The 18,528-nt window shown below is 56.0% G+C and overlaps 1 protein-coding gene across 1 annotated transcript in view; it reads left to right on the top strand.

Moving 5' to 3' along the window:
* Positions 1–16,730, top strand: part of SLC37A1 (solute carrier family 37 member 1) — a 68,180-nt gene extending 51,450 nt beyond the window's left edge. Inside the window, exons 13-20 of the mRNA XM_060098452.1 lie at positions 264–326; positions 775–860; positions 1,554–1,602; positions 3,193–3,266; positions 4,693–4,771; positions 10,835–10,932; positions 14,643–14,707; positions 15,791–16,730. Coding sequence (XP_059954435.1) covers positions 264–326; positions 775–860; positions 1,554–1,602; positions 3,193–3,266; positions 4,693–4,771; positions 10,835–10,932; positions 14,643–14,707; positions 15,791–15,806 — 530 coding nt within the window. The 3' untranslated portion in view covers positions 15,807–16,730. The remainder of the gene's footprint in view (positions 1–263; positions 327–774; positions 861–1,553; positions 1,603–3,192; positions 3,267–4,692; positions 4,772–10,834; positions 10,933–14,642; positions 14,708–15,790) is intronic.
* Positions 16,731–18,528: the final 1,798 nt, after the last annotated feature.

Here is an 18,528-nt window from a genome sequence, read left to right as displayed (position 1 = left end):
GGCGGGGTGATGCTTAGACCGAGCCGGGGAATCCTCACCTTACGGTTAAGAGTGTTCGGTTTCCATCCTTTCTGTGTGTCTGCCCGCAGAGTGGACTCTTTTTCTCCCTTCTCCTCTGTAATTACTACCTTGACTCTAATCTGATAATGGATCTAATAACTGCTGCTTGGTTTAAATCACGCTTCTGAAACAAAAGAATGTTGTGTGAGGCTCGCGCGCTGCTGCAACTTGCTTGCGGTGACGCCCTGCTGTCCCGTGACTAGATCACCTCGATGCCAAGAAGGCCGGGGAGCTCTCCACCTTGTTTGATGTGGGCGGGATCTTCGGTGAGTTCATTTTTGTTGTACTTTGACTAAAGCCTTCACCACTGCGGTGCTGCGAGAAGGCCCGTGGCCCGCACGCTCTTTGAGTGGACTTCCAACTGGGAGGCCCCCGAGCCGGGCCTCTGAGGGCAGGTCCCTCCCCATCCTGGGCCGTGAGCTGGTGCTCCCTGGGGACCAGGGCACGCCTCACGTGGGCGACAGACGGGCGGTGTTAGGACCCTCACAGGCAAAGGGGCTTTGAGGCCAGCCTGAAAGCCGACCCCTGGACCTAGGTGCCCTTGGGTCACGGGTCGCCAGCGCTGAGGCAGCTTCCTGCTCACGGGCTCTGGAAACGGGTCTGGAGAGGAGCTCATTCTCTTCTTGTCGCTGCTGCAACACGGGTCCTGCTCCCTCTCCACGGGGTCCTGCCCTGGCCACACACGCCCCTCAGGACCCTCCCTCTCCCTTGCAGGTGGGATCCTGGCAGGTGTGATCTCCGATCGACTGGAGAAAAGGGCCTCCACCTGCGGCCTGATGCTGCTGCTCGCAGCCCCGACGGTGAGAGCAGCCCCCAACCTCATCAGGGCCCCTGTGCCTCTGGAAACAGCTTCTCTGTCTTCCCCCCAGCACACACGCCAGCTGCCCGGGCCCCCTCCTCTCAGGGCTCTGGTTTCTGGGAACTGGCATCACCTCAGCCCCAATCAGTGCCCCCCGCCCCCTCTCACTCTCCCCCTCCCCCATGCACACTGCACAGTGCTCCCTGCACACTCTCCCTGCACACTGCACACTCCCTGCACACTGCTCCCTGCACAGTCCTGGGGCCTTGGACACTGCCCAGCACAGACACTCAAAGAACCTTGACTCAGAAGTGCTGAGTGTGGCCCCCTCGCCACCCAGGCCCTGGTGTTCAGGACAGACAGCCTGGGAGGGGACACGGAGCTCAGGGGGAGCTGCCCCAAACCCAGGCCCCTCCCCTGGGAGCTCAGAGTGGGGACACACCCCTGGGTTCCCAGCTCACAGGGTGATCAGACCCTGTGTGTCTGAGACAAGCCTGGGGACAGTTTACCGAGCACTCTGGATGCCCGTCTTTGGGTAGCCTGCCAGGGCGGTGTGGCCTTCCTTCCTTTCTCGGGGTTTCCACTGTCTGGTTGGCTGCCTGAGAATCACTTTTCAGAAATACAGATTCCTGGGTAACCTCTCAGCCAGTTGTCGTAAACCTTTGTCTTTCTCTGGTTTTGACACCGTTCACAGCTCTACGTATTTTCTGCCATCAGCAAAATGGGTCTAGAAGCCACCATCGGTGAGTCTATGAGGCCTTTCTTTTCTTTCACACACAGTTTTTTTTTTGTCCACACAGCCTTGTGAAATGAAATTTAAAATCAACAAAGAAGCATGCAGTTTGTGCGATGTGGCTAAAATTGTCCCCGTGTCCCTCTTTGGGGGATGGGGGGGCAGATGGGAGGGGACCATAGAGACTTCTGCTCCTGGACCTGAGGCCTCAGGTTTAAGGGCCAGCGTGGGAGGGTGCAGGCCCCTGGGCTGGGGCGGCGAGAAGCTCTGGGTGCCCAGTGCAGGAGGCACTCAGAGAAGCCGCACATGCCTCGGAAGGCAGCAGGCGGGGCTGCGGAGACCTGCACCCCCAGCATCACCAGCCCAGGGGCACCGTCCCCTCTTAGCTGCTCTGTCAGCTGCCATTCTGGGCACAGTTGCTATCTTTAACGTCCTGCAAGGAGCGCTATCAAATTATGGCTCTGACCCTGAGTAACTACTTCTTCTGTTGTCACATGACATCAGTGGGGCTTGGCAGGGATCCCATTAAAAGTCATCCAGGGCCTCCCTGGTGGCGCAAGTGGTTGAGAGTCCGCCTGCCGATGCAGGGGACACGGGTTCGTGCCCCGGTCTGGGAGGATCCCATATGCCGCGGAGCGGCTGGGCCCGTGAGCCATGGCCGCTGAGCCTGTGCGTCCGGAGCCTGCGCGTCCAGAGCCTGTGCTCCGCAACGGGGGAGGCCACAACAGTGAGAGGCCCGCATACCGCAAAAAAAAAAAAAAAAAGTCATCCAGAGGGCAGGTTCCTGATCCAAGGAGACCATGGAGTTTCCTGGGACCCCTCAGTCCAGAAGCTTCCGCACAGAGGAATGTGAACCAGAGGATGGTCTGGGAAAGTGAGCCCAGGGGACAGGTTATGAGCTCAGTGGCCCCGCCCAGGCGGAGCTGGGCTGTGCAGCTGCGGGTGCAGAGAGGAAGCCCTGTCTGCTGCAGACGAGGCTGTGGCTGGTGGTGGCATCCAGGCGCTCACCCGCGTCATGTCTGTGGTTACGTCTGTGGTCCCGTCTGTGCCCGGGCACCGGGGCTCTCGGTTCCTCTTGGCTTTTTTTTTTCTCTTTTTTTTTTTTTTGTGGCACACGGGCCTCTCACTGCTGTGGCCTCTCCCAGTGCGGAGCACAGGCTCCAGACGCGCAGGCTCAGCGGCCATGGCGCACGGGCCCAGCCGCTCCGCGGCATGTGGGATCTTCCCGGACCAGGGCACGAACCCATGTCCCCTGCATCGGCAGGCAGACTCTCAACCACTGCGCCACCAGGGAAGCCCCCTCTTGGCTTTTGACAACAGCTGCTGCCCATCAGGTTTGAGCAGGCAGGGACCAGGTCCTCTGAACAGAGCTTGGATCTTTGGGAAAGTGTGATTGGACTTAGGGACACCTCAGGGCAAGTTTGAAGGAAGATGTTTGTGACGCTTGCCCCAGCAGTGGCCACTCCCCGCACCGGCCTGTGTCCCGACCCGTGTGTGATGCCGGGGTGCCCACCTAGGAAGTAGCTAAGACGGTAGAGGCTCTCCCGCAGGGCCCTGTTCTTCTGGCTGAATCCCCGCTCCCGGTTTCTGTTTCCCTCAGCCATGCTGCTCCTCAGCGGGGCCCTGGTCAGTGGGCCGTACGCACTGATCACGACCGCCGTCTCCGCCGACCTGGTGAGTGCGGGCAGCTCAGCGCAGAGCCGGGGCCAGATGCTGCCCGGGGCAGCCGCCCCTTCCATCATGACGCAGTGGTCTCTGTTAGTTAAATGGTCTGTTTCTATAAGCACTCTTTTGCAGATGACCAGTAAGGATGCCAAGAGTCTTCTGAAGTAAATAAGGGGACATGGCAGTCCCATCCCATAAACAAGTGGGCTGAGATGGTCTGAGGCCCGAGGTCCGAAGCCAGCATCTGGCTCGCTCCTCTGAGCTGCCCTGGCAGCCCCGGAGGCTGGTGGCCGTGTGCCCCAGAGCCCCGCCTCGGGGCCTCAGCAGAGTCCAGCCCATCCCGGGTGCCCCCTCTGTGCCCAGCCCCCTGCTGGCCTTGGGGACTTCAGGGACAAGCCCAGTGGGGTCCTGGCCCTGGGAGGACATACTCCAGGTAGTAGGCCAACATGGTAAAGAAGTAGTTCAGGTACAGGGTTGTGAATGCCACGGCAGGGCCACCCAGGGCCTTGGAATCCATGGGGGCTCCTGACCAGTTCTCCCTGGAGGGGAGGCTTCTTACAGATGACAGTTGACTGTCGACCTTAGGGGCCCTGAGAGAGCAGGGCTGTCTCATCCACCTGATAGGAAAGACGGTCATTTCGTGCGGTGGCCACGTGCGGACATCTGAAGGACACACTGCACTGAAATACAAAATCCCCTGTTAGAAGGTAGTTTCCATAAATAAATGGGAGAGAAGAGGCAAGTGTCCTGCACAGAAGGGTTTATGCAGGTCCTCTGCCCTGGGGGAGGAAGAACACCTCCCCTTTCCTAAGGGGCAGGCTGTGCACAGGCATGTCCTCCCACAGAGGGCAGCGTGGGGAGGGGGAAATAGAGTAACTTCTCAGGGGAGAAATCTGACAGCCCCACCTCCGCCAGGGGTCACCATCAACACCAGCAGGTGTGCACTGACGCACGGATGCCGGGTAAGAGGTGATGAGCACGGCCCTTCACGTCCGTGGTCCCCTCCCAGAACCCACACCCCATCCAATCACAAGAAACAAGGAAAGTCCCAGAAATAAAGTCTGAGAAGCTGTCACAGCCAAGAGGAGCCCCAAGAGACACAACGACTAAATGTTATTCAGTGTCCTGGGTGAGATCCTGGGACAGAGAGAGATTAAATTAGACACTAGGTAAAAACCCAGGGGGTCTGAATACAGTGTAGATTTTCCTGAGTACTGCTTCGGTAGTGGGTCATTCACCATGAGAAACACAGCCGAAAGGTGTAAGATGTTAACACGGGGGAAAGTGGGAGCAGGGCTTGCCACACTCTGCTCTCTCTTTGCAAATTTTCCGTGACTCTAAGACTATTCTAAAATTAAAAGCATATCTAAAATCATGAGCAATTGCTCTGCTGTTGCTGGGACGTGTTTCACATTTGTGTTTCCCTCTCTTCTAGGGGACTCATAAAAGTCTGAAGGGAAACTCCCACGCCCTGGCCACCGTGACCGCCATCATTGACGGAACTGGGTCTGTAGGTACGTGGATGCTTTTAGCCCATGATTGTGGCCCTAGGGGAGACACATCGTCACATCCTAGTTAACAGACGCCCAGGATTCCAGTTGCCTTGGTGATATCAGGATCAGCTGGCCTTCTTAAAAGGTGAGCAGATCAAAAGCACATGCAAACCCAGAGCAAACAGGTGGCTGGCCCTGCCTATCCTCTTTGTTCGGATGGTTCCAGAGGAGACCTGTGCACGTGGCTGGCAAAACAAGGTTTCCTCGGTCTGAAAGGAGGTGGACCCAGGTTTTCTTCCAAGCCGGTGGTGGGCAGACTATGGCTCATGGGCCGCTGGGCCACTGACTGTTTATCACAGTCATTTCAAGGGAGATAGAATCTTATTTCAATATAAGTGACAGGTGAACTTGTGGGTCCCATGGCACACAAGCCTCCGAGTGTTACCAGCCCCGTTAAGGATCTTGGAGAGAATGCAGTAGAATGTTCTGGAGGGAAAAGGAGCAAAATGAGCAACTCACCGCTCTGAGCTGGGCAGATGGGAGCTGGTAAACAGCAAGCCCGTCCTGATCCATGAGTCAGAAGGCTGACAGCAACGTCCTTGACCTTTGTTGAGCCTCTTGGGAGGAGCACACAGACCGCGGGACCCCTCCCGCCAAGACCCCAGAGCTGCCTGCCCCGGGCTCCTGCGTCGGCGAGGGCCCCTCTCTGGAGACACGGGAACTGAAGCTGGGAGATGGGCTGGAGTGGCCCCGATGGCTGCTGCGGAGGATCTCGGTTGCATCCTGATGTGTCACCTACTGCCCCAGGCCCCTGAAGTAGGGGGACAATGAGAGGGCAGGCCAGGTGGGGAGGGGCCCTGGGGGGTCTGGATCACCCTTGTAGCAGTAAACCAAGCGCTTCCCGGACAAAAGCGGCTCTGTAAGCACAGTTCCACCTGATACTGGCCTCTCCATGGGCCCTCCTCGGTCCACCTTGTCTGGGGTGTGCGGACCCCTCCCTGCCCAGGCTCAGGGCCTCTGCCCGCTGGCCCACCCTCCTCTGGAGCACCGTCCACCTGTCTGCTCTGTACTGTCCTCAATCCCTGCACCTGAATGGAAGCCCCAGGAGGACAGGAGTTTGTTTCATTCTCGTTTGTACTCTGAGTCCTGAGATGGTGCCTGGGATGGAGCAGGCACTCAGTAAGTGGGTGAGGAAGGAATTGCCCGGTGGCTCTAAGACAGGAGATCGCAAGTGGGCCGGGCGGTCTCCCATCCAGGCTGTCGGGTTCGAAGATGCGGGGCCGGGTAGCAGAGGCCTCAGCCTGCACGGCTCCGTGGGACGGGGCCTCCCCAGTCCCTGCTCGTGTTGCACTGTGACAGTGGTCACCACTCTGATGTTCTCGGTGAGATCATCCCCTTGGGGGCACCTCTTGGGAATCGGGGTACAGGTCTGGGGTTAGGGAGGTGGGGCAGGGGGCCGTGCCGTGTGACGGGTGTCCGCAGCCTGCCAGCACGCCCCCTCGGGCTCACATGGCCCCTGAGAAGTTTCCCACAGCCTGGAAGATGCGCCGTCGGGAGACTCCTGGGCTGAGCACGGCTCTGAGGGGCTGTGTGACCCGGCAGCATCCTCTCTACCTTCTGTCCACAGAGGCCTCTGTCTGAGTCAGTCCAGCGTCCACTGTGACACCCTTTTCTGAAAGCAAATTGGGAGCTTGGCCAGCAGCCCTGATTGCATTTTAAAGCAGAAGATGGGGGGTTAAAAAAAAGGAAATTACCGGGCCTCCCTGGTGGCGCAGTGGTTAAGAGTCCGCCTGCCGATGCAGGGGATACGGGTTCGTGCCCTGGTCTGGGAGGATCCCATATGCCGCGGAGCGGCTGGCCCCGTGAGCCATGGCCGCTGGGCCTGCGCATCCGGAGCCTGTGCTCCGCAACGGGAGAGGCCACAACAGTGAGAGGCCCGCATACCGCAAAAAAGAAAAAAAAATAAAATAAAATAAAAAAATAAAAAGAAGGAAATTATGAAGTAGCCTAAAGAATACATTTTTCTTGATCTCCTTCTCAAAACAAGAGGGAAGCAGAAGTCCTTGGCCCAGGGCAGAATCTCTGCGTCTCTAATCGGGGGCAGGCTCTGAGCTGCAGGAGGCACCAAAGCCCAGCTCTGGATGCCTGTCACCCCTCACAGAAGGAGGGCAGAGGCTAACTCAGACCATCCCTGACCTCTGCGCTCGCTGCAGGTCCTGCATCCGGGGTCTGGCTGAGACTGAGACTCCATGGGCTCTGGCAGCCCCAGTGCACCGGGACAGGGGAGGTGGTCGCCATGGAAACGGCATGCAGACACCACTGTGTCTCCCCCACTGTTTCTCTGCCTAAGTGCTGCCCAAGTAGATGGAAGCAAAGCCAGGCTCAAGCGGGAATGCACACTGTTCCAGCAGAAATTCTGTTCACAAGGCGTTTACCCTGATGTATTTATTAAATGTTGTAAATGTTGGTTCCGACGGAGACAGCTCGACTAATTGTGAACAAGCTGGTGCCTTCTCGCAATTCACCAGAGCCAGACGGTTGCAGGGAGACCAGTTCATGTGTGTGGTGCGTTCGCAGGGTTGAGAACGGCATCCCGGTGGGCTGCAAGGCTAGCTGTTTCTATATGTTTATGCAGAGCGATTAAAGAGAGCCCTGACTTTCTTCAAGTTAATTTTTATTTTCTCAAAGTAACACACAGTGTTACTTTAGAAACCAGATAGCAGTCTTAGAAACTTGCTATAATGCAAAATGCCAGGCCCCTGCCCACGCCCCCTCCGCCCCCTCTTTCTAGAAGCCACCACTTTCGACCATTCTTTCCAGTCTTCCCCACATACACATTCACAGGTTTCTTGATCCATCACCTTTCGACCTTCACTGCTGTCCTCCTGGTGAGGAAGCTGGGGACCCTGCTCCCCAAGCCCCTCCTCTCCCCCTCCCCAGCCATCCTGACTGCTTCACTTCGCTCACTCTTGAGCCCAGAAATAAACTTTAACTGCACACCCTTAATATGCACATTTTTGTTTTTCCCCAAAGTAACAAATGTCCTGTTTTCCCTTTTGTTTACATTTCTGTCTCGGCTGTTCCTTCCTCTCCAGCATGGCCGGCAGCCTGTGAGGGGCTCTGCAGCCACGTGACCCCTGTGCTCTGCCTAGGACACGGCTCTCATCCCAGCGCTGCTTGTACCGCCCTCCTGCAAGCCCCTTTCATGTCTTGCCCACCGTGGACTCCTGTTTCCTAGATCCCGTGTTTACTTCTCCTCTTTGGTGGAAATCGTCTCCTAGTAGCTTCCGAGGAATAGTTTGCAGGAGGCAGATTTGAGAGCTCGGGAGTCTGTGGGGTCTGGATTCAGTTCTCTCCCTTGGTGGATAGTCTGGGTATAGAATTCTAGCTGAGCGTCCTTTTTCTCCAGAATTCTAGTGTCTTCTAGCTCCCGTAGTCACCACAGAGAGGCCCGTTGTCACCCTTAGCCCAGGCCTCCACCTCTGACCTCTGGTCTTTCCTCTTGGAAGCCCCCGGGCTCGCTGTACCTCTGCAGCCTCTTTGCATCCCCCATGCCCTGGGCGCCTGGGGCCCACCCAGTCTGGAAACACATGCCCTGCATCCCTGGGAAAGTGTGCTGTGTTTTCTCTTTGACGAGTCTCCTCTACTGTTTTTGTCTTCCTAGGAAACCTATTTGTTGGATGTTTAACTTTCTGGATTCATCCTTCAATTTTCTTCTTTCCTTGCCTGACGATGTCTTTGAGGTTGTCCTCTACTTTCTCAGAGATGTTCTTGGCTTTCCTTTCCAACTTCCGTACTGAACTTTTTAGTTCAGGCATCACAATGTTATATTCCTTAGTGTCATTCTGCCCTTTTAGTGCATCCTGTTCTTACTTCTTGGATGCGGTGTTGTGAGATTGAATGCTGTGAAATTGCTGAAGTTGGATGGTTTTCAGACACAAAAGTGGGAGTTTCGCATGACTCAACTTCTTTTTCTGTTAGTTCTCGGAGGGTATGACATTTTCCTGGGAATGTTCTTCTCCACAGTTTCTTTATTTCCTCCAGATTCCTCCTCCTCCCAGGTTGTTTGCTTTCACATTGAGGCTTTCCTCTACACAGGTGAACCTTGGCCATCCCGTCATATATTCATATTTAAGACGGAGCCACTAAGAACTCGTCAGAAGCCCTTTCTGCACGGGGGGCATGTCAACTGCTGGTCTTCGGGGTCCGACTGGGGTCTGGAGGAGGAGACCCCCCCCAGGACCCACAGGGATGTGACCTCACTGCCACTGGGAGGCAAGGTTAAGCTTCTGCTCTCCTGGGGGGTGGGTGTGTGCGGGGGTGATCACTGTGTAGTGATGCTGAGGAGGAGAAACCTGGGATCAGAGGGGCCAGAGGGTCGTATCTAACAGTTCATTATAGAAGAGTCTCAGCCAGATCCTGTTTTCTCCTCCTGACCCCCCTCCCCTGCCTCGTGCACTTGGGCAGTCTGGCTCTGAGCTGGGAGTCCCCGGCCCCTTCTCGTGAGCAAGGAAAACCGTGCCAGTCACGCCCTTTAAATCCCATCCTCAAAAGCAGTGCCTTCTCTCATCCACCCGTCTCCTTGTGGGTTTTAATTTTTTTTAACTCAGCTATGGTTCATCCTGGGGTGTTCAGGAGGGAAGAGATAAGCCGTGTGAACAATCCACGTTTACCTGGAGTCCTTCTGTGACTTTCAAAAAACACGATTGCTTCTCCGATTGTAAAAGTAGTAAGCACGCTGTGTGAGCACTTAGAACAACACTAGCACGTCTAACATAGGAAAGACCCTCATCATCCTGTCTCTCAGCAGTTAAATCTCAGTAACTTGGTGTGAATTCTCCGTGCTTCTTCCTGTTGCAAGCCACTGAACCATCCTACGCGCGTTTCATAACTTATTCCAGTCTCTCTTAGGAAAATAAACAACTGCTGCAACAAACACTCTTAAACGGATATCTTTGGATATTTTGAGGAATATTTGCTTTCTTTTGTTTTATCGGGTTTTTTTGTTTGTTTGTTTGTTTGTTTTTGCGGTACGTGGGCCTCTCACTGCTGTGGCCTCTCCCGTTGTGGAGCACAGGCTCCGGACACGCAGGCTCAGCGGCCATGGCTCACAGGCCCAGCCGCTCCGCAGCATGTGGGATCTTCCCGGACCGCCTGCATCGGCAGGCGGACTTTCAACCACTGCGCCACCGGGGAAGCCCTGTTTTATCGTTTTTTAAAAAATTATTTTGACATAATTTGAGACTTACAAAAAGGTTTCAAAAATAGTACAAAGAAATCACATTTGCTTTATCATTCCCTCTCCCTCCCTCTCTCTTTTCTCTGTCTCTCTCTATACATACACACCCACACACGGGCGCATATGTATACACACATGCGTATATACTTATGAATATACACGTGCATGTTTTTTCCCAAACCACTTAAGAGTAAATTGCAGACATGCTGCCCCTTTTACCAATAGCTATGTATTCAGCGTGTATTACCCCAAAACAAGGAATTCCTGGTATAACCCCAGTACAATGATCAGAATCAGGAAGTTAACAGTGGTACAGTATTAACATCTACGAACCTTATTCATATTTAACCAAATATTTTTATAGCATAAGAATGTCTAAGGTTGTGCATTAGGTTCTGACTACTTTATAATAATTTTTTAATGGGATTGTTGGGTCAAAAGAATGGTTATTGTAAAGTGAAGACACATTTTTAGATTTACGTCCAAAAAAAGCTTGTACCAATTCTGCCTTCACCAGTACAAGTACCAGGCTTTTTTATCCCTTATCAATCTGACAGGTGAGAGTGAAATTTTAGCGTTTAATGTGGTTTTTCTTTTTTTGGGCCATGTGCCGTGGCTTGCGGGATCTTAGTTCCCCAACCAGGGATTGAACCCGTGCCCCCTGAAGTGGAAGCTGGACGTCTTAACCACTGGACCGCCAGGGAAGTCCCCTTAATGTGCTCTTTTAAGTTAGGAGTACGGTGTTGAGCACCTTCCTGTATATTTACTGGGCCTGGGTATTGGGTAGTCACGGTTCCAGAGTTTTCTGCACACAGCACCACGCGTGTCCCTTTGCCTCGTTCCAGGAGCAGCGCTGGGCCCGTTGCTGGCCGGGCTCCTCTCCCCGTCGGGATGGAGCAACGTGTTCTACATGCTGATGTTTGCAGACGCCTGTGCCTTAGTGGTGAGTCATCTTGCTTTTCACCCAAGCAGCTTTCACGAGTGTCTCTGTGGCTGTCCGCCAAACACCAGTGGCACTTTTTCCTGCAGACGCCTGCGGCTCTTGGCAGAGTTTGGGCCGGTGACAGACCCCTAAATGTTCGTGGTCCTAGGCCCTTTCTCTGGTTTAAACAGATGTCCGAAGCAGCAGCAGGTGGTTTCCAGCAGGATGGGAAAGAGGCTGAGAGGGGGCTCGTGTGTGCCTCGGGCGGGTTCTTGAGCCCCTCTGCTCTGAAGCGTCCACCTGTGAAGTGGGCAGAATAACAGCACCAGGGACGGGATCACTGTGGGGATTAAAGGGGACGGTGCACCGAGCTGGCCTCCCACCCGGTGCCACGACTGCTCCCGTACCCCTCCTGCCCCCAGTCAGCCGCACTGGGGAAGCGGCCAGTTCCCGCACCCAAAGGGCTGGAGTTCAGAACAGGAGCCAGGGCCGCCCATGCAGCGCTGAGCACTGCGGTCTCTGCGCCCCACGTGTGTCCCCTCCTGCACACGAAGGTCGGAGGCTTTCCCCGGCATGGAGAAGGCCGGTCCCGACGGCACAGCCCTGCAGCGGCCACCTGCAAGAGTGGCCACCGCGCCCCCCGACTGGTCACCCAGCGCAGGGTCCCAGACCTGAAGCCACCGTCTCCTCCGCATCACCCGGAAAACCGAATGTTGATCCCATTACAAATGAGCTGAGGATCTTGGAAACATCAACTCCATCAATTAAATGAAACTTTTATATTTTCATTCCCGGAGGCCCTAAGACACAGCTCCCCCCATTTCATACAGAATCAAATACCGACTCTCAACTTATGAACCTGTTAGGTGTTAAAAGCAGCTCTTCAATTAAGTCCCCAGATTATTTCCGCCAAGTAGCAGTGAAACTTCCATCATTATGGCTGTTTAAGGCCGAAAACACTTCAATTTCAGAAATACCAGGTAATATATACACTAAACTTCCTTTTAAAGCACAGCTAAACTCGTAAGAAAGGAAAGGATATCCCCAGGACCCCAGAATGTAAAGATAACTAAAATAAGTACCCAAGCTGATGCTGGAGCAGCCAGGGTGAGTCGTCCGTCTCAGGAATTGAGGGGCTGGATGGTTATGCCTCCCCTCCCACAGCCCTGGGACTAAGAGGCGAGGTGCTGGGCTGGCCCAGGATGCGGAGCTGGAAGTGGAGACCCCTCGTCAAGCCTGGACCGTCGGGGGTCCCTGCGTGTAGTGAAAGCATGCATGTTTGCACAGTGGTACAGAAGACAGCCAGGATCTGTGCCATCTCAGCCCACACGCCAGACTGGGGGGAAGTCTTCCCTGAGAACTTTTAGCCATGGACCTGCTTACAGTAACCTCCCATTTTTTAACTTAGCATTATGTAAATATTACATAACACCTACAAAAAATTAAGTAAAGTTGGTTCTAGGGTGGTGATATACCTGGTTCTTCGGCAGAAGCAAATCCCAAACCATGTGAGAGGGACAAAGCTCACCCCCCGCTGCATGGGGTCTCTAACACCCAGCTGCAGATGAGCTCACACTCCCAAATCAGGAAACAGTAGGAAACGGCCTGCTGTGATGGAGTGACACGCACAAGAAACAGACCCCCAAGCGGCAGGCAAAAGGGTTATCAGATAAACTGTAAAAATAAACACTTGTAACATTACTAAGATGATCATACTGAGTGAAGTAAGTCAGAAAGGGAAAGGCAAATACCATATGATAATACCTATATGTGAATCTAAAATATGGCACAAATGAGCCTATCTTCAAAACAGAAACAAACAGGCATAGAGAACAGACTGTGGTGGCCAAGGGGGAGGGGGAGTGGGGGAGGGAAGGATTGGGAGTTTGGGGTCAGCAGATGCCAACTAGTATATATAGAATGGATAAACAACAAGGTCCTACTGTAGAGCACAGGAAACTATATTCAATATCCTGTGATAAACCATCATGGAAAAGAATATAAAAAAAGATTGTCTAGGGCTTCCCTGGTGGTGCAGTGGTTGGGAGTCCGCCTGCTGATGCAGGGGACACGGGTTCGTGCCCCGGTCCGGGAAGATCCCACATGCCACGGAGCGGCTGGGCCCGTGAGCCATGGCCGCTGAGCCTGTGCGTCCAGAGCCTGTGCTCCACAGTGGGAGAGGCCACAGCAGTGAGAGGCCCACATACTGCAAAAAAAAAAAAGATTGTCTATATGTGTATAACTGAGTCACTTTGCTGTACAGCAGAGACTGGCTCCACATTGTAAATCAACTAGACTCCAATTTTAAAAAGATGAAAAAAAAATTACTAAAGATGGCAAAGAAGGACCTGAATTCATGTGCAAAGAACAAGAACTAAAAAAGACAGAGCTGGTGACACACAGGTATAAGGAAATCATCCAGAATGCAGCCCAGAAAGAGAAAGATGGAAAATACTAGGGAGCAGATAGAGATTGGAGGCTCAGATGAGACGGCCCAGCACCGTCCAGGAGGAGTCCCAGAGGAAGAAACTGGAGAACCTGAGGTCGAAGCAGTCGTTGAAGAGAAAGGAGCTAGGTGTGAGGGGTGTGGGAGAGGGTCCAAGCGGATCTGTGGTCGCCAGCGGACGGCACACTGGCCTGGAAACCCCGACTCCAGTTACTTACAGGAAACTCACCTGAAATGTCAGAAAGGACGAAAGGGAAAACATCACAGGCAAACAATAACTGTGAGGCTGAGGCACCGGCTAGGTTAGATGAGAGACTACAGCCAGAATCGCTGCGGGAGATAGAGCAAGAAGGACAGTCAGCAGATGGCTGGTGGTTCCCCTGAGGACAGTCTTTTCAGCCTTAAAGACCAGACACGCCTCTTCTCTTCTGGGGTCAGTAGGCCAGTTTCACCTCCTGCCACGTCTGAGGCTGGACCTCCATGAACCCGGCAGGTGACCCTGGGGGCCTGCGCACTGTCTGGCTGTGATCACGCCTGGGGCCCTGCTCTCCGAGCCCCGGGCCTTCCCCTCTCCCTCTGACCCCCGTCACACGGGGCTGCAGCCACCTGGGCGGGCTCTGGGGCCAAGAGGCCCTCTCCCTGCTGGGCAGTGCACACAGACGGCCGCTTCTGTCACGTCTGAGAAGTTGGTGGGGCGACCAGGAGGCCCTGAGGTGGCACGGCCCGGGAAGCTACCCCATGAAACAGGGCTGCTCCAAGGGTGGCCGGGCAGCCTCCGGTGCCGCTGGCTGCGAACCCTCGCCTGGTCCTCCGTCACCCTAGTCTCCCGCAGTGTCACCGTGACCATGGGTCACCTTGTCCTCACTCTCTGTCTTTTTCCCATGTGGACACTTTATGACTGGACTGGTTTCCTTTTAAACAGACATCCTTCTGGCTGGAATCTGTCCTAAGGGCTTTATTCCCAGGAACACGGCCTCCGCAGTGACACACGGGACTCAGTGCCCAGCAGCCCTGCCCTGGGACCTGGCCCGTGGGCAGCTGTGCGGGGCACTCCCGCCGCTCTGCTTGAGGCTTTTAAGTTCTTTACGTTCTGAGGAAGAGGCCCCTCCGTGGGCAGCTGGTCCCCAGTGCCCCACGGGAGAGCCGCAGACACAGTGACCTTGAGCGCCCGCTGGGTTGGGCTCCCGGGGATTGGGGCTGCTCCAGCACCCTCCCGGTGACAGCAAGGCACCACCCCCAGGGTCTCCCGGCAGTAACCGTGGCCTTGTCTTTGCTCTGGGTGCAGTTCCTGCTTCGCCTCATACACAAGGAGCTGAGCTGCCCGGGGTCGGCGACGGGAAACCAACCTCTGTAAGTGTGCCCTGCCCCCTGCGCCCTGCCCCCTGCGCCCTGCCCCCTGCCCCCTGCCCACTGCGCCCTGCCCCCTGCGCCCTGCCCCCTGCCCCCTGCGCCCTGCGCCCTGCCCCCTGCGCCCTGCGCCCTGCCCCCTGCGCCCTGCCCCCCTGTGCCCTGCCCCCTGCGCCCTGCTCCCTGCCCCCTGCCCCCTGCCCCCCTGCCCCCTGCGCCCTGCCCCCTGCGCCCTGCCCCCTGCCCCCTGCCCCCTGCGCCCTGCCCCCTACGCCCTGCGCCCTGCCCCCTGCCCCCTGCCCCCTGCGCCCTGCCCCCTACGCCCTGCGCCCTGCCCCCTGCCCCCTGCCCCCTGCCCCCTGCGCCCTGCGCCCTGCCCCCTGCCCCCTGCGCCCTGCCCCCTGCCCCCTGCCCCCTGCGCCCTGCCCCCTGCCCCCTGCCCCCTGCTCCCTGCGCCCTGCCCCCTGCCCCCTGCCCCCTGCCCCCTGCGCCCTGCCCCCTGCCCCCTGCGCCCTGCCCCCTGCGCCCTGCGCCCTGCCCCCTGCCCACTGCGCCCTGCCCCCTGCCCCCTGCGCCCTGCCCCCTGCGCCCTGCCCCCTGCCCCCTGCGCCCTGCGCCCTGCCCCCTGCCCCCTGTGCCCTGCCCCCTGCGCCCTGCCCCCTGCCCCCTGCGCCCTGCGCCCCTCAGCCTCTGAGCACCAGCCCGGCCTGTCTGCTGCCGCACCTGCTTCTCCTAAAAGACCACACCTCCTCCGTGGTCCCTGGCACCGCACGCCTCATTCACGCTCATTTTTCCTTTCCTAATCAATACCTGGTGTGGATACGATCCCGGCAATCTCTCCTCAAAATGGAGGGGAAAAATGTGGGAAATTTGCCTCTTTTGTTCTGTTCTTTGAGCTGCAGCTTTCGGACAAACAGAGCAGCTCCCAGGCTCAGCCTGCCTCTGCTCCGCCTTCCTGTGTCCTCTCCCCTTTTCTGTCCCCAAGGCCTCAGGACGGGAAGGGAGAAGCTCCAGGCTCTGCGCTTGGGGCATGCATTGAGCGCTGCAGGCTGGGTGACCAGCTGCTGTTTCACCCTCCTCTTGCAGGTTTAAGGAGCACTGACCCCTCGAGTCCCGTGGAGGGAGGCTGGGCCAGTCCTCCACAAACTGTCTTTCAAGGAAGAGTTCAAATAAAGGATCCTGTGTTGAAAAGAGTGATTTACCCTTGCCTTTTGCACATTCACCTGGGAAAGACACACAAGCCACTTTGAGAAATCCTGGTACTATGTCAGCCGGGCCGTGGAGCTCCCCGGCAGTGGTGGAGCAGCTCGTGGGCAGTGCTGGCTGCCGCCCGCTGAGCCCCACGCACTGGCACCTCGGGGCGCCGGGTGGCCCCTCTGCATCCTGCGTGTCAGCGGCCAGGACTGGTGTGCGGCGCCCAGGGGAGCCTCGGTCTCTCTCAGGTATTTCAGCGCGGGATGTCGGAGTGGGTGGAGCTCAGATGGCAGGAACATGCCGGGGGACAGTCAGGATGCTGCAGGCAGTCGGGGTGCGGACAGCAGAGACGCCTCTGCGAGGACAAAGCTGACGCCTGCATCAAAACCAAGAAAGAGCTCAGACCCATCATGTCACCCAAAAGATGTCCCCAGCGCTTCCCCCTGCTCTGCACCCACCCGGAAACGGTCCAGGGTGGACTGCGGTGAAGCCGTCAAAGCCTGTGGACAAGCTGGAGGACAGGCGGCCGCCCCGGAGCCCCGGGGGTTCCCGTCACCGGAGCCCCAAGGGCCCCAAAGCCACTGGCCCCGGGTGGGGTCGCGGGGGGGATGCGGCAAGGCCGGGCCCCCAGCCCAGCCCTCTGTCTCCCCCATGACGCCACGCACAGACCTGGGCCTGTCCTTGGCGACACAGCACTGGAGCGAATTTATTTATTGAAATGGGTAATGAGTTACAGAAGCTTAGGGAACATACGTGGCATCTTGTTATTGATTCAGACAAACTCCGATTGTTCTCTGACCACTTGTTGCCTCGGGTGTTGCCTCTCGGTTGTTGACCTTTGAAATAAAATGTTTAAAAAAAAAAAAACTCAGGCAGAATGTCAGTTATTTCTGCTCACATCTCCGTTATATTCAAAAAAGAAAACTTCCAAATAGAGCCTCGTGGTCTTGGTTTTCTTAGGGTCGGACACAGTCCGGGGTTTTGCAGCTGGAAGCAGAGACCGTTTCCAGCAGAGAGGGGGTCACTTGCTTGCGGACAAGTCCCCAGTCTACACAGAAGGTCGTGCCCAGGCCCCAGCAAACCCAGCGGCTGGAGATTTTGTAAATCATGTGATGCAAGGAATACCCCAAGGCTTGTCCTTGACGATGAAATGTCACACCAGCAGGGGCAGGGCTGCACTTGAACACTGCACAGTTCAGGGCAGGCTTTCAGACGTCCTTCTTAGAACAGGCATCTTCTAAGGTGACACACGTCTCTGTCAGACAGGGTGCCGCGTGTTAACACCTGTGCCCTGAAAGGCAGGCTGTCCCTGGGGCCGTGGTCAGGGTCTGGCTGTAGATCACGGCCATCTTGTGGTCCCTGCTCTCCAGTGGAGGGCAGGCGAGGTGAGGGCTCTTCTGAGCACTGGTCCTCACAAGGAGCTTGCTTTTTCATTAACCAGAGTTACTTACACAGTTAGAAAGTTTCCTCCCACTAAAGATAAAATTTCCATCGACGCCCAGTGGATTCCGCACCATTTCGCGCACACGGTTCCCTCAGCCTCATCCTCCTGTCCCTCCGGCATCCTGTGTTTCATCCTCTGCCTCTGGCCCACACGTCATTCTCCCTCCCTGCCCTTAAGGGCTGTAAGCCTCCTTCTCGCCTGGCCTCCAGGGATCGTGGTGGCCTGAGCTTGCCTGTGCCCTGCGGGCTGCGGCCCCCTTGCTACCATACGGCCTCTGTCCTTCTTTCGTTACTAAACTGCATCAGCAAGGGCAGGAAAAGACTCAGAGCTCCTGCCTCAGAGCACAGTTCTGTCTGGGGCCTGAGCTGCTCAGATGCCCAGGTGAGGCCTTGAGCTGACCCAATTCAATTTAGCACCTTCCCAGAAGAATAGCTACCCTCTGCTGTGGTTCATCAACAGAAAGCTTTCTAGGAGGCGATCGTTGTTTTTCCCAACCCAGGGCACTAAGGTATTAGAAGAAAATCTTCCACAACCCACAGAGGAAGACGGACAGCTGTTCTGAGCCTGCAAAGGGACAGCAAACAACGCCCTTGGAGGGGAGAGTGGACCCCTTTAGAAAAGGAGGCTCACACACGGCTATTTTTTAAAGCAGCTTGGCTGAAGCATTCTCTATCCATGAATGGAAGGTTTCATCCTGACTTTTAAGGAAAAAAGTATATGATTTCAGTATAAAAATATATCATCTGGCTTCCCTGGTGGCACAGTGGTTGAGAGTCCGCCTGCCGATGCAGGGGACACGGGTTCGTGCCCTGGTCCAGGAAGATCCCACATGCCGCGGAGCGGCTGGGCCCGTGAGCCATGGCCACTGAGCCTGCGCGTCCGGAGCCTATGCTCCGCAGCAGGAGAGGCCACAGCAGTGAAAGGCCCGCGTACCGCAAAAAAAAAAAAAAAAATCATCGTTTCATTCCGCGCAGTAGCTGGGATAATATCCTTCTGCAGATAGCCAGCTGTGGTGCCTGCATGCTTGTATTCATGTGGAAATGTAACTCTGCCCTTCTGGAATTTATATGTCAGTAAGATTGTCCTATTCAAATCCATAAAAAATGCCCAGAATGATTGAAATGCAAGCTTGTGACAGGGGCAGTGAAGGAGCCAAGGGCAGGGCTACAGCCCTCCAATCACAAAG

Source organism: Mesoplodon densirostris, chromosome 5 (assembly GCF_025265405.1).
Source record: "Mesoplodon densirostris isolate mMesDen1 chromosome 5, mMesDen1 primary haplotype, whole genome shotgun sequence".
In the NCBI taxonomy this organism is placed as follows: domain Eukaryota; kingdom Metazoa; phylum Chordata; class Mammalia; order Artiodactyla; family Ziphiidae; genus Mesoplodon; species Mesoplodon densirostris.
Note: the sequence above shows the minus strand (reverse complement) of the source record. Positions and strands in the feature narration are given on the sequence as shown.